The sequence below is a fragment of the Rhinopithecus roxellana genome, chromosome 17 (genome assembly GCF_007565055.1).
Source record: "Rhinopithecus roxellana isolate Shanxi Qingling chromosome 17, ASM756505v1, whole genome shotgun sequence".
Lineage (NCBI taxonomy): Eukaryota > Metazoa > Chordata > Mammalia > Primates > Cercopithecidae > Rhinopithecus > Rhinopithecus roxellana.
The window spans coordinates 49,068-65,174 of record NC_044565.1 but is presented as its reverse complement, the minus strand read 5'-3'; the positions used below and the strand labels follow the sequence as shown (position 1 = coordinate 65,174).

Sequence of the window (16,107 nt, the reverse complement as noted above, 5' to 3'; positions counted from 1 at the left end):
TCTCAGAACTCCTTGGCTCAAGTGATTCTGCTGCCTTGGCCTCCCAAAGTGCTGGGATTACAGGTGTGAGTCACTGCACCCAGCTAGTTCATAATTATTGTTTAGTGCTACATAGGGAGGTGATCTGAAGATCTAGTATGGTGCTTAACCACTGTGTATAGTATGTGTTTCTTCAACATCATTTAGTGTTTTCTATCTTATTATAGTTTTGTTAGGGAAACTTAGAGAAGGCATTAAAGCAAAGATGACATGTGAGCCAGGTTTCAAATGATGAGTTGGCATTTACTAGGAAAATATGGAGGGCAGCATGAGCAAAGCTAGAGTAACATTCAAATATGCAGCCTGTTTTGGCTAACTTTCAGATACTTGTGGTTAAGTGACTAAGTGCTATGTGAGCAGGTTATGATGACGAGAAACTCAGACAGTAAGGTAGGTTAGATTATGGGAGAACTTCTTTTTTTTTTTTTTGGAGATGGAGTCTCGCTCTCTTGCCCAGGCTGGAGTGCAATGGTGCAATCTTGGCTCACCGCAACCTCTGCCTCCCGGGTTCAAGTGATTCTCCTGCCTCAGCCTCCTGGGTGGATAGGATTACAGGCTCGTGCTACCACACCCGGCTAATTTTTGTATTTAATAGAGATTGGGTTTCACTGTGTTGGCCAGGCTGGTCTTGAACTCCTAACCTGTGATCTGCCCACCTCAGCCTCCCAAAGTGCTGGGATTACAGGCGTGAGCCACTGCACCCGGCCTGATTATTGGCGGCTTTTGTTGCCGAGATGAGAAGTGTCAACATTTGACTATAGGCAGAAATGCACATTGAAGATTTTTTAGCAGTTGAATTCCTTTATAAGCTATATGTGGAATGTATATCACAACCAGAAGAAACTGGAGGCAGGAAGACCGCAAAATATTATCAGGCTATACTATATCAGATGAGGGTCAGCAGCAGGCAATGGGTGTGATTAGAAAGGGTGGTAGATTTCCAAGCTGAATTGAAGGATTTAGGAAATACTAGAACACGGGGTGTCAGAGAGCGTTCAGAAGTGAATTAAGTTTGTCTTTCCCAACTGATGGAATGGTAATGCTATTAACCAATTTAGTAAATTGTGGAAAAGAGAACTGTTTTTCTAGTTAGAAACTAAAAGAGTTAGTAGTTGCAGGTACTGGCCTGGGTGTGTTTGGGAATATATTTTTGTGTGTTACTGTCATGACTGTTAGTTGGCACTGTTAGAAGTGGAAGAAATTGCCCAGGGAAAGCCAATGGAATGAGTGATGAAGAGAAGAGGGCTGAGGAATATACATGTTTTCTGAATGATTGTCCACATTCACAGGTTTATAGAGATACTGAGTTCACATGTTTATTCTCAATTGTAATAATAGTTTGTGTGTGTTTTCAGCTTTAAGCAGATGCTGAATTTTCTTAGAAACTACTTTTCCAAATATAAATGTTCTTATTGATTTTTAGATTGAGATTCTAATGTATTGCCAGCTGACCAGCCGTCAGAAACTGTTATATCAGGCATTAAAGAACAAAATTTCCATTGAGGATTTATTGCAGTCTTCTATGGGCTCTACCCAACAAGCACAGAACACCACCAGCAGCCTCATGAATCTGGTCATGCAGTTTAGGAAGGTAAGAGCTTAGGTCAGTTGCCTTGAAGTTTTGTTTTTTGTTTTTTGGGGTTTTTTGAGATAGAGTCATCTAGCTCTGTCGCCCAGGCTGGAGTGCAATGGTGCAATCTCGGCTCACTGCAACTTCTGGCTCCCAGGTTCAGGTGATTCTCCTGCCTCAGCCTCCCAAGTTGCTGAAACTATAGGAGCCTGCCACCATGCCTGGCTAATTTTTGTATTTTTAGTAGAGATGAGGCTTCCCCATGTTGGTCTCAAACTCTTGGCCTCAAGTGATCCACCCACCTCGGCCTCTCGAAGTGGTGGGTGAGCCACTGCGCCTGGCCTTGAAGTTGTCTTTATAACCCATTTCAAGAAAAACAGTCTATCCTTGATGTCAGATAAATAAAGGCTGTTAATGAGATGAAAATGGGAAAGTATCCATTCCCAAAGGTAAACATTTGGGATTTGGGATCCCTTATCATTACGTATAAAGATGTCTGTATGTGGTAATATTGTCTTACCATTTCCCTTCCTTTTAGGTGTGTAATCACCCAGAGTTATTTGAACGACAAGAAACTTGGTCTCCATTTCATATTTCCCTAAAGCCATACCACATTTCAAAGTTTATCTACCGTCATGGACAGATCAGGGTCTTCAATCATTCACGAGACAGGTAGGGAAGTATTACTATCTGTTCACTATTAGCGTTTTATAATTTGCAGTTTTATTGCTTAGGAGAAAAATATAATGGAGAGTATATGAGTTCTCCAACAATGAGGCATTTAAGTAACGGGTGGACAACTATTTGTTGAGGGATCTTATGGAAGGAATTTGAGCACTGTTAAATCTTCAACTAGGTAGCCTTAAAGGCACTAGTCACTTCTAGTTCTTCTTTGAATCAGGAATGTGCATGGATTTATAAATAATGTACTTGCAGCCAGCATGCATATCTATGCCCCATTGCTGAAACTGGTTTGTGATGGCTTAATTTACATTTGGAATTGCACTTGTGGGTGAACTGATTGTATTGTAAGTTAATCATATTTACCTTTTTCTCAGAGTCAGCAATGATAAATTTAATAAAGTTTAAAGTGTTTGTTAAGGTGATACACTAGAGACGAGTTCCATTTGGAAAATAGATGTGTGGTCCATTCCACACCTGTGAGTTAGTATGGCCCCAGCTTCTGAATTTTTAAACAAGTTCCCAGCGGTTTTTTCTGCCTATCAACATTTGAGAACCATGGATTTAGAAAGCTCTTTTATAGAGAAACTCATCACCAATATTTAGTTTAATGAAACTGAAATTGAAACACATTTCTTGGATTTTACTTTATGAGTTATTTGTAGCTCCAGGTTAATATTTAACTTGAGCGGGGGGAAACAGGCCAGAGCTATATTGCTTTTTTGTTTAATATAGTATATGATGCCTTAGGGCACTAGAATTGTGATTCTCTGAAATAAATTGAGACTACTTTTAACTTGTATTATCTTCTTACACTGTCATTAAATACTTCGTATTTTTTTTTTTTTTTTTTTTTTTTTTTTTTTTTTTTTTTTGAGACGGAGTCTCGCTCTGTCGCCCGGGCTGGAGTGCAGTGGCCGGATCTCAGCTCACTGCAAGCTCCGCCTCCCGGATTCAAGCCATTCTCCTGCCTCAGCCTCCCGAGTAGCTGGGACTACAGGCACCCGCCACCTCGCCCGGCTAGTTTTTTGTATTTTTTAGTAGAGACGGGGTTTCACCATATTAGCCAGGATGGTCTCGATCTCCTGACCTCGTGATCCCCCCGTCTCGGCCTCCCAAAGTGCTGGGATTACAGGCTTGAGCCACCGCGCCCGGCCTACTTCGTATTTTTTGACATGTATGCTATGATTTTTGCTTGGTAATATGACAAGAAACTTCTTAAAAGTGAAAACAGTTCCAAAACTAAAAGGTTTTACTTGGTATGGAGCCTCTAGTCTAGTTAACTTCCTATTATTTATATTTGGGTTTGGCTTTATTTTATTTACTTACTTTGCAGGTGGTTAAGGGTTCTTTCTCCATTTGCACCAGACTATATCCAACAGTCTCTCTTTCATAGAAAAGGTAGGTGTTTTGATCTTTGGGAAAGGAGGTTTGTCAGAGTCTTACCAGGATGCTCTTTGTTTTGCTGAGAGACTGATTTAGAACGAGTATTAGTTTTGTCTATATGGTAGGCCTTTATTTATAAAATCTTGGTAAGATTTAATTAAGGAAATTAGTTATCTTTATAGGCTCTGTGATTTGTAGCTATGAGAGGAAGAAGTAGAAAATAGTATTATTGACTTTCCGTCTTTATTTTATACCTGCCTTTCAAGAATTTCTTGCCCTTGAAACTTGACAAACTCAGTGCTGGAGTCTCTCATTAATGAGACTTCCATCCGTCTTAGCCTAAGGAAAAGAAGCTACTCAACTTTGCGCATTGTCCAAAATATTAAGGCCAAGGTTCAGAACCTTTCACCTCTGTCCTGTCCTTATCTTTTTCCTGGCATTGGACAAAGAGAAGCCATTTAGGCAAGCATCCAAAAATCCCAGAGGTAACATAGGAGCCGTCTCTTGTCTGGTCCATATATGCCATATCTCATAGGCCTGCCTCTCTTATCTGTAATTGTAGTATAAAGGTGTGGCACCCTAACTTCCACCAAAGTGGCTAGATCAGAACCTTTAGAATAGTGTTTTGTTCTTAAGTCAGAACTCAGCAGTTGAGTAGGCTTTAACTGAGCATCGTCTCTTGGTTTGCTGTTGGGTTTCAAATTGTCTTTTCTATTTCAGGTATTAATGAAGAAAGCTGTTTCTCTTTCCTTCGCTTTATTGATATATCTCCGGCAGAAATGGCAAACCTTATGCTTCAGGGACTTTTGGCCAGGTGAGAGGTTTGCTTATTGTTTGATAAGAGGGCAGTTAGGAATAAATGGGATAGATATTGAATACTGTGGAATTAAATATTTAATATTAAATCATCTTAGGGAACTTGTCGTTAATTTTCTTTTGTTAAGAATAAAGTTTGTAGGCCAGGCACGGTGGCTTATGCCTGTAATCCCAGCACTTTGGGAGGCCAAGGTGGTTGGATCACCTGAGGTTGGCAGTTCGAGACCAGCCTGACCAACATGGAGAAACCCCATCTCTAAAAAATACAAAATTAGCTGGACATGGTGGTGCATACCTGTAATCCCAGCTACTCAGGAGGCTGAAGCAGGAGAATTGCTTGAACCTGGAAGGTGGAGGTTGCCGTGAGCTGAGATTGCACCGTTGCACTCCAGCCTGGATCAGTTGAGGCCAGCCAGGATCAGTTGAGGCAACAAGAGCAAAATTCCATATTAAAAAAAAAGAATAAAGTTTGTTCGCCAGGCCCAGGTACAGTGGCTCACACTTGTAATCCCAGCACTTTGGGAGGCCAAGGCGGGTGGATCTCTTAAGGTCAGGAGTTCAAGACCAGCCTGGCTAACATGGTGAAACCCCATCTCTACCAAAAATACAAAAATTAGCTGGGTGTGGTGGTACACCCTTGTAGTCCCAGCTACTCGGGAGGCCGAGGCAAGAGAATTGCTTGAACCCAGGAGGCGAAGGTTGCAGTGAGTCAAGATCGCTCCACTGCACTCCAGCCTGGACAACAGAGCGAGACTCCATCTCAGAACAAAGCAAAACAAACAAACAGACTAATTTGTTATTCGTAAGTGAATTGTACCTTTCTTTTGCTCATTTAATAATTGTATGATACTTCATAATATACCTTAAATAGGCCAGGCATGGTGGTCATGCCTGTAATCCAGCACTTTGGGAGGCTGAGGGAGGTGAATCACCTGAGGTCAGGAGTTTGATAGCAGCCTGGCCAACATGATGAAACCCTGTCTGTAATAAAAATACAAAAATTAGCCGGTGATGGTGCCATTGGCCTGTTCTAGCTACTCAGGAGGCTGAGTGGGGAGAATCGCTTGAACCCAGGAAGCGGTGGTTGCAGTGAGCCTAGATCATGCCACTGTACCCCAGCCCAGGCAACAGAATGAGAATACACACACACGCACACGCACACACCACACACACACATACACACACATATGTATACACACACACACACACCTTAAATATAAACTGTTTAGGCTTTTCTCCTGTAATTTCTAGTAAGTCTTGTTTTACTTGTTTCTACAGAGCGAATGGAAGCTGGTGATTCATTTAGTTAGTGGTGATTGCAGCATAGCCTGCCTCAAGTGTTATGGGAAATTTAATTCTCTGTTCTTTGGTATAATGGTTCTTACTGATTTTATTACTTTTGATTTATGTAATTAGAAATGGTTATCTCCTTAATATGAAGGTTGTTTTGTTTTTTTTTTCTTTTTTGGAGACGAAGTCTCGCTCGGTCGCCTAGGCTGGAGTGCAGTGACTCAATTTTGGCTCACTGCAACCTCCACTTCCTGGGTTCAAGTTACTCTCCTGCCTCAGCCTCCCAAGTAGCTGGGATTATAGGTGTGCACAACCATGCCTGGCTAATTTTTGTATTTTTAGTAGAGATGGTGTTTTGCCATGTTGGCCAGGCCAGTCTCGAACTCCTGACCTCAGTTGATCCACCTACCTTGGCCCACCAAAGTGCTGGGATTACAGACCTGAGCCACTGTGCCTGGCTGAAGACATTTTTATGATACGACTTTTTGTGCTAGAAGTGAATGTTTCTTTTTTCTTTTTCTTTTCTTTCATTTTGAAGACGGGGTCTCACTCTGTTACCCAGGCTGGAGTGCAGTGGCGCGATTTCGGCTCACCGAAACTTTTACCTCTGAGGTTCAAGCGATTCTCCTGCTTCAGTCTCCCAAGTAGCTGGGATTACAGGCATGCACCACCACGCCCGGCTAATTTTTTTTTTTTTTTTGTAGAGGTGAGGTTTTACCATGTTGGCCAGGCTGTTCCCAAATTCCTGGCCTCAACTGATCTGCCTGTCTCATTCTCCCAAAATGCTGGGATTAAAGGCGTGAGCCACCACACTCAACCAAGGTGAATTTTTGTTTGTTTGTTTGTTTGTTTGAGACAGAGTCTCGCTCTGTTGCCCAGGCTGGAGTGCAATGGGGTGATCTCAGCTCACTGCAATCTCCACCTCCCGGGTTCAAGTGATTCTCATGCCTCAGCCTCCCAAGTAGCTGGGATTACAGGCACGCACCACCACGCCCAGCTAATTTTTTTTTTTTTTTTTTTTTTTTGTATTTTTAGTAGAGACCGGGTTTTGCCATGTTGGTCAGCCTGGTCTCAAACTCCTGACCTGAGATAATCCACCTGCTGTGGCCTCCCAAAGTGTTTGAATTACAGGCATGAGCCACTGCACCTGGCAAATTTTTTAAACTATTGATAGGAGCTTTGCGGAGGATTTTAGTTTTCATGGTAGCAAACCATGTAATGTGAAAGAATTTATCTGAAAGTAGGAAAGTAGGAAAGAACTGTTTCTAAAATGATAAAGATTTACAAAAGGGTTATGTTAATGAGAGAGAATCCTTGGATCATTCCTTGCTGCTATGAATGACCCTCAAACCTCCATGGAGCACTGAATAAGCATGTCTGCTGTGGTTTGTTTCAGATGGTTAGCTCTTTTCCTGTCTCTGAAAGCCTCCTACAGGCTCTATCAGCTACGCTCCTGGGGAGAGCCAGAAGGGGAGAGCCACCAGAGATACCTGAGAAACAAGGATTTCCTTCTTGGGGTTAATTTTCCACTCTCCTTTCCAAACCTTTGCAGCTGCCCTTTGTTAAAGGTAAGCAATTATTTGAGCATAAATTACCTCCTTAGTATCTTCTTTCCTTTTCCTTGAATCAGTAAAAATAATAATAAAGTAAATGAAGGCCTGACAGAACCAAAAAGTTCCCAGAGGAGTGGGTGGTGCAGCGTATTGAGTTCTAACTTAATTTACACTTTGTATATATATTTTTGAGTGTATTTATATTTTCAAAATGTTTATTTTTTACATTACTGTGGAGTACACAGATCTTAAGTGTACAGCTCTGTGAATTTATGTATGTGTATACGTACTCTTGTGTAATAACCACCTAGGTCAGTATATAGAACACTTCCAACTCCCTCATGCTCCTTTCCATTTAACACCTCTAGTTTAGAAAAGACAAACCAACAATTAAAGGTAATTGCCATTCTACTTCTGTCGCCATAGATTATTTTTGCCTGTTTTGGAACTTTATATAAATGGAATTATTTGTATGTACATTTTTGTAACTGGGATTTTTCACTCAGTATTATTTATGAGTTTTGTCCATGTCGTGTATAGCATAATTTTTTTATGGCTATGAAGTATTACATTGTCTGAATGGACCACAGTTTATTAGTCTGTTCTACTGTGGTAGATATTTTGGTTGTTTCCAGTTCTAGGCTATTACGAATGAAACCCTTATGCACATTTGTGTACATGTTATTTGATGAATGCAAACATTACTTTCTTTGGTGTTTACATCCAGGAATGGAATTGCTATACTGTCAAGTATAACTCTGTTTAGGTTTAGTAGCTTTTGCCAAACGTTTTTCCAAAATGGTTTTATAAATTTACATTTGCACCTACGGTATGTTATTCAGCATTCCACTACACCTGGGAATGGCAATCTGTTTTGTTTTGTTTTGTTTTGTTGTGTTGTGTTGTGTTGTGTGACTCCTTATGAATAATCATTCCTTACAGTTATAATTATTTTAAGTATTTAATTATTTTGAGTATTATATTTAAATATTAATTATGTAGTGGCATCTCATTGTAATCTTAAATTGTATTTCCATGAAAAGTAATGATGATGTGTACAGTTTCATACAATTCTTGGCCCTTACAGAATAGTAGGTGACAAAGAAGGTGAAATAAGGTGACAGGAACTGAAGTTATAGATGTAGGTCCAGATCATATGCAACCTCGTAAGAATTGCCGAGGGTTTGGAATTTATTCTGAGTGAAATGAGTAATACTAAAGAGTTTTGAGAAGAGGAGTGACAGTTCTTTTGTTAAAGTCCTTCAGCTAGATTGAAGTTTAGAAACTAGGTCATTTTCTTTGTATTCTATAGAAAATGTTATGGGGTAGTTTCACAGTTACTGTTGTGGAATGAAGGACATTCTTTGGCGAGGTCGTCCAGTATTTGTGCCCTGTACACTGAAAAGCTCACATGATTTCCTTCTCTTCTATTTTCCCAGTTGTTTTCTTAAGCATTGCTCCATGTAATTTTTGGACTTTGGAGAGGGAGTCAGTAATGCAAATTAATGTAACTGGATTCCAGCCTGTTTGGAATAATGCAGTCAGTGGTGGCAGGGTGATTTCCTGCTGGTGAAATATTCCTAGTACGTCTACTGGGAACACTGGTATGTCTGAGGAGTTGCTTAACCTTCTGTAAAAGATTAATTCCTTCTCTCAACCCCTAAATTTGGTAATATATGTTACTACTGTAATACGTTTGTATCAATTCTGCTTTTTATACAGAAAGCACCATTCTTCCAAGAGATTGTTGTTCCCTATTTTGTAGACACCTGCATTTTTCTTAACACTAGAGATATGCATCATTCATTTGTATTCCTTGTTTTCTGAAAATACTATAGTATATTCCAGAGCGTCTGCTTAGTGAGGTCCTTATATCAGTTAGAATTGCCTGAGAAAGGCAGATGTGGGTAGTATGCTTTATGGGAAACTGGTCATAAAATATGTTTACCCAGTTGAAAGATTCACTTATATTACTTATTTTAATTTTATCCCATGTTGTGGATAGACATTTGCTCTTGTAGTGGTTTAGAGTATACACTGAATTAATGAGCTAATGGGCCACGGGGAACTGAAAGCTTATCATATATGTGTGGAGACACTGTTCTGCTTTCAATCTCATTATCCTTATCTCTAACATATGTATGTATATTGAAATACCAACCAAGTAGTGTATTTTGCTAGAGCTTATTGTTCTCATAATTAATGATAAGACTGTCAGCCGGGCGTAGTGGCTCACACCTGTAATCCCAGCACTTTTTGAGGCTGAGGCAGGTGAATCCCTTGAGGTCAGGAGTTCAAGATCAGCCTGGCCAAAGTAGTGAAACCCCCACATCTACTAAAAATACAAAAATTAGCTGGGTATGGTGGCACGCGCCTGTAATCCCAGCTACTTGGGAGGCTGAGGCACGAGAATTGCTTAAACGTGGGAGGCTGAGGTTACAATGAGCAGAGATCACGCCACTGCACTCCAGACTGGGTGACAGAGCGAGACTCCTTCTCAAAAAAAAAAATAAAAATAAAAATACAAAAAAAATTAACTGGGTGTGATGGCACATGCCTGTAATCTCAGCTACTCAGGAGCCTGAAGCAGGAGAATCTCTTGAACACGGAGGCAGAGGTTGCAGTGAGCCGAGATCATGCAGCTGCACTCCAGCCTGGGCGACAGAGCAAGACTCTGTCTCAAAAAAAAAAAAAAAAAAAATTGAAAGCGTGGTGGGTGCCTGTAGTCCCAGCTACTCAGTAGTCTGAGACAGGAGAATCCCTTGAACCCAGGATGTTAAGGCTGCAGTGAACCCTGATTACACCACTGTACTCCAGCCTCGGTGACAGAGCGGGACCCTGTCTCCAAAAAAAAAAAAACTCAAAAAGGAAATCTTTGTTTTCAGCCAAGCAAAATGATCATTAGATATTATCCACTCTTAAAGGTTAGCCTAGGTTCTGAATATAGAACCAGAAGCCAGCTGGGTGCGGTGGCTCATGCCTGTTAATCCCAGTACTTTGGGAGGCCGAGGCGGGTGGATCACCTGAGTCAGCAGTTCAAGACCAGCCCGGCCAACATAGTGAAACCCCATCTCTACTAAAAAAAATACAAAAATTAGCCGGGCATGGTGGTGGGTGCCTGTAATCCCAGCTACTAGGGAGGCTGAGGCAGGAGAATCGCTTGAACTCAGGAGGTGGAGGCTGCAATGAGTCAAGATCGTGCCATTGCACTCCAGCCTGCGGAACAGGAGCAAAACTCCGTCTCAAAAAAAAAAAAAAAAAAAAAAAAAAAGAACAAGAAGCTCCAGATGTAGAGGCTAGGCATGGTGGCTCATGCCTGTAATTCCGTAATTCCAGCACTTTGGGAGGCTGAGGCGGGATGATCGCTTGAGCCCAGGAGTTAGAGACCAGCCAGGCCAACATGACAAAACCCCGTCTCTACCAAAAGAATACAAAAATTAACCAAGCCTGATGCCATGTACCTGGAGTTCCACCTACTTGGGAGGCTGAGGTGGGAGGATTGGGAGGCTGAGGTGGGAGGTTCGCCTGAGCCAAGGAGGTTGAGGCTAAAATAAACAGTGATCTCACCACTGCACTCTGGGCCTCTGAGGGCGACAGAGTGAGGTGCTCTACGTCTTTGCAAGAATGTGGTATTGTCTGTCTCTTCATTTAAACTTTGTTGGGTAGTAGTGTCTTATTGTGTCTTTAGTTAAATTTCTTTTGTAAAAATGATATTGAATACCTTTTCTGGTGTTTATTGGCCATTTGGATAATTGCCTTTATGAAATGTTTGTTCAACACTCTTGCTTATTTTTCTATTGGGCTGACTGTATTTTTCTTATGATTTGTAGTTCTTTGTATATTATAAATATCTTCTACTCTGTAACTTTCTCATTTTTAGTGGTACCCTCCCCTGCCCACCGTTTTTTTTGAAACAGGATCTGGCTTGTTCTATTTCCCAGGCTGGAGTACACCGATGCGGTCGTAGCTCAGGATTAGAGTTAGGTTAGGGTTAGGTTTACTGTGTTGTTCAGGCTGGCCTTGAACTCTGGCCTCAAACAATTCTCAGGCCTCAGCCTCCCAAAGTGCTGGAACTTAAGCGTGACCTAGTGCACCTAGCCTCGATGTTGTCTTCTGACGAATAGTTAATAATTTTTGTGTCCTGCTGAAGAATTCTTTGCCTCCAACAAATTCGTGAAGATAATTCTGTTTCTCTCCATATCCCATCTATTGAAAAGACCATTCTTACTGGACTGTAGCATCACTTGTCAAGCAGGTGTCCATATATGTGTTGGCCAGTTTCTGAACTCTGTTTTCTTCCATGAACCCATTTGACTATCCTTGAACCAGTGCTACTCTATCTTAGTAAGTACAGCTTCACAGTAAGTCTTGATAACTGGTGCACAGGTCCTCTGACTTTGCGTTTCTTCTATATTGCTTTGGCTGTTCTTAGCCCTTTGTGTATTCATGTAAATTTTAGAATTGGCATATAAATCTTATTTTATCATATTCTCTTTCCTTTTTTTTGGTAGCAGCAGGGTCTCACTATGTTGTGTCCAGACTGGTCTTGAACTCCTAGGCTTAAGCAGTTCTTCCATCTTGGCCTCCCAAAGTGCTGGGATTACAGTTGTGAGCCCATGTGCTCAGCTAAATCTTTAATCTCACCTCTTTTTAGCAGTCTAGGTAGTATAGGTCAGAAGTCCCCAAATGTTTTGATTATGTACCCCTGTAATAACAACATTCTTAATCTATTTCTCCAATGTCTGTATGCTATTTTGTTTTAAATTGTATATGTACTAACATATTAATATTTACATTGTGAAGTTTGCGTGTGCCTACTTTGGAAACCACTGATGTGAACATTTTATTTGAATAGGGAATGGTGGTAGAGGGGAGACTCAGTGTTTACTATAGAAGATATTCCTGTGTTTTACATGCTGTACATTGTTTTTCAAACTATTTTAAATTATTTGACCTCAAAGGTCCATGGGGGGCATTGATTTGTGTATCGTAAGTGCTTATTGATTGAATGAATATCCAGTGTAGAATGTGATCTTTGGGAATTGTCTGGTGCTTCTTTTTTCACTGCTCTAGGCTACCTTCAGAACAGCCTCTTCCCAGTGTTAGTCCAGTCCAGCAAGGAGAAACATATGTAATTAATGTTGTTTACAAACATATTATTGCATACCACAGTAGGCAAAGTGTGTTAACAATCATTATCCCTGTGCTGTATTTGGAAGAGTCACTCATGCACGTATTGAAAATATACACTCATGCTTTAAAAAACACACACACACTTAATGTGGTTCAAGATAAGACTTTAAATACTACACAGTTAACTGCCTGATTAATGGTAGATAATTAATGGTAGAGTTCAGAATGGGAGATTACTTCATAGAAATAGTATTGTTAAGTTGCATGTAGGCTGGGTGTGGTGTCTCCTGCCTTTAATCCCAGTACTTTAGGAGGCTGAGGTGGGAGGATTGCTTGGAGCCAGGAGGCAAGACCAGCCTGGACAACATAGTGAGACCGTGTCTCTAATTTTGAAAAAGTTGGATTTTGAGTGGTAGAGATTTGGATAGGAGGAACATAATTCCAAGGTAAGGATTTGAGCCAAAATAAAGGACAGTAATGACAGAACAGTCTAGAAGGGTAAGTTTGGAAAGTCTTTGAATGCCAGCCTATGTGGGTTTAGATAATAAGCCTGTTGTCCCAGCCCTATTTGTCTTACTTTCTTCAACAGATACTAAAAGTTGTATCCCTGGGTCAAAGTGTTGTTAGCCACTGTGAAGCCATGAGAAGGAGTATTCTGATAGCGGGTTCAAGTAAGGCTGTTAAATCACCAGTGTCATTATATCAATCCAGTTGGGGATCTTTGTTATTTGTATTTTATGAAAATTAACCTCAGAGTGTGATATCAGGAAGAATGGAGGCAGCAATCCATGTTAAGGAAGATATTAAGCAAAAGTTTGAAGTGTCAGGTACTAAAGACCTGATAGCAATGGATGTAACAGAAAGATTATAGAAAAGGGATCAAGGGACTTTGATCGGTTTGGATATGGATGGGCATTGGAGATGGAAAACTTGCTTCGAAAAGCCAGAGTTCAAGAGAGGATCCAGAGGGAATCTTAAGTTCCATATCAAGTTTAAAGCAAAAATGAAAGCGTGAGATTAAGAACTCTTTGATTGTGAGTACAGATAGAAAAGAGAAGGCAGAACCCCAGTTGTAAAGATTTATAGGGAGAAAGATCCTGGTTAGGAGGGGTAGATAATGAGTATTGAAGTGTGACAGTTGAAAGGAAAAGGTAAGGTATTTCAGGAGGGGAGTTTGGTTTAAGTGAAAGTTGACTTTTTTTTTTTTTTTTTTTTTTTAAAGAGAAAAGAGCCTTGCAGATTTCACAATGAAAAGGGAAGAAGAGGTCGGGTGCAGTAGCTCACGCCTGTAATCCTAGCACTTTGAGAGGCCGAGGTGGGCAGATCACCTGAGGTCCAGGAGTTGGAGACCAGCCTGGCAAACATGGCAAAACCCTCTCTACTAAATATAAAAAAAACTAGCCAGGCGTAGTGGCCTGTACCTGTAATCCCAGCTACTAGAGAGGCTGAGGCAGGAGAATCACTTGAAAATGGGAGACAAAGTTTGCGGTGAGCTGAGATCATGCCACTGCATTCCAGCCTGGGCGACAAAGCAAGACTCCATCGCAAAAAAAAAAAAGGGAAGAGGAAGACAGTAAAGAGGGCAATTGAACGTGAAACAGAGACGTTTTGTGGGGGTGCATAAGTAGGTTAACTATACTTTTTTTTTGACACGGAGTCTTACTCTGTCACCCAGGCTAGAGTACAGTGGCATAACCTTGGCTTACTGCATCCTCTGCCTCCCAGGTTCAAGTGATTCTCCTGCCTCGGCCTCCTGAGTAGCTGGGACTACAGGTGTGCGCCACCACTCCGGGCTATTTTTTGTATTTTTAGTAGAAGTGGGGTTTCACCGTGGGCCGGGCTGGTCTCTAACTCCTGGTCTCGAGTGATCCTCTCGCCTCGGCCTTGCAAAGTACTGGGATTATAGGCTTGAGCCACTGCACCCGGCCCAACTATACTTTTTAATAGGATGAAAAACTTGTGAATACTGGCAGGCTGTATGATTAACAGAAAGATACTTCTCTGCCACAAAGAGTGTTTTACAATGTCCAGAACAACTAACACTAAGCTTAACATTATTTTATTTTATTTTATTTTATTTTTTGAGATGGAGTCTTGCTCCGTTGCCCAGGCTGGAGTGCAGTGGCACAATATTGGCTCACTGCAACCTCTGCCTCCTGGGTTCAAACTATTCTCCTGCCTCAGCCTCCCAAGTAGTTGAGACTACAGACATGTGCCACCACGCCCAGCTAATTTTTGTATTTTTAGTAGAGATGGGGTTTCACCATGTTAGCCAGGCTGGTCTCAAACTCCTGACCTCAGGCAGTTTCGCCCGCCTGAGCTTCCCAGAGTGCTGGCATTATAGGCTTGAGCTACCGTTCCCGGCCTTAAGCTTAACATTAAAAAAAAAAAAAAAAAAAAAAAAAAAAGTCCTATTAAGTGGTTCTCTTTCTCTCTTTTTTGTTCTTTTTTCTTTTTTTTCATTTTTTTCTTCTCTCTTTTTTTTTTCTTTTTTCTTCAAGGGAGAAATCAATCTATTTTTAGTTTTTTTTGTTGTTGTTGTTGAGACAGTCTTGCTCTGTCACCCAGGCTGGAGTGCAGCAGAGTGACCTCGGCTCACTGCAACCTCCACCTCCCAGGTTTGAGCGATTCTCTTGCCTCAGCCTCCCGAGTAGCTGGGATTACAGGCTCCTGCCACCACACCTGGCTAATTTTTGTATTTTTAGTAGAGAGGTGGGGTTTTGCCATGTGGGCTAGACTGATCTCAAACTCCTGACCTAAAGTAACCTGCCTGCCTCAGCCTTCCAAAGTTCTGGGATTACAGTCATGAGCCACCATGCCTGGTTAAAATCAATTTAAATGTTTGGACATTTTATATAATTCGTCTTGCCTTTGTGGTCTGTTTATTTTGGGCACTTTTAAGGTTAAATAAGTGTTTGCTGAATGACCTAGTGAATAATGGCACATTATGTTAATGAACCAATATTAATATTAATACCAATATTGGTGCATTGGTACTAATCTTTGGAACATGGTATGTATTAATCTGAGGGAATGTCTTCTAGCCTAAAATTACAAGTACAATTTTACTCTTAATATTTTAAATAGAATTTTGTGAAGAGCACTAACTTCTCCTAGGGGTTTAGGGAAAGTGGGCAGGATAGGTAATCTGATCATTCATTGATCTTATTGCACTTAGTTATTTTTGCCCTGCATTTGATCTGAGAACTAGAGGTGACATTCCTTGGGTAGTAGGGAACACCAGAGAGAAGTGAATCTATAGAAACTTGCAATAGAGGTTGCTAATGAGCTCAACTATGGATTTTAGTCCCTGTAGTAGTACTTATATAACATATTATCTTAAAACCTAGAGATTAAAACAATAAACACTTGATATCGCACACTGTTTCCGTTGGCTGGGAACTTTGGAGCTGCTTAGCTAGGTGGTTCTCTTTTTTTTTTGAGAGAGAGAGTTGCACTCTGTTGCCAGGCTGGATTGCACCGTGGTGCGATCTCAGCTCGCTGCAACCTCCGCCTCCCGGGTTCATGCCATTCTCCCACCTCAGCCTCCTGAGTAGCTAGGACTACAAGTGCCCACCACCATGCCCATCTTATTTTTTGTATTTTTAGTAGAGACAGGGTTTCATCATGTTAATCAGG

The 16,107-nt window shown here is 41.1% G+C and overlaps 1 protein-coding gene across 2 annotated transcripts in view; it reads left to right on the top strand.

The window, feature by feature from the left end:
• The window catches only part of INO80 (INO80 complex ATPase subunit), a 112,125-nt gene that overhangs the window by 65,837 nt on the left and 30,181 nt on the right, over positions 1-16,107 (top strand). For both annotated transcript variants that reach the window (XM_030921731.1, XM_030921732.1), the window contains exons 20-24: positions 1,463-1,630; positions 2,148-2,281; positions 3,627-3,691; positions 4,397-4,490; positions 7,179-7,350. In XM_030921731.1, coding sequence (XP_030777591.1) covers positions 1,463-1,630; positions 2,148-2,281; positions 3,627-3,691; positions 4,397-4,490; positions 7,179-7,350 — 633 coding nt within the window. The remainder of the gene's footprint in view (positions 1-1,462; positions 1,631-2,147; positions 2,282-3,626; positions 3,692-4,396; positions 4,491-7,178; positions 7,351-16,107) is intronic.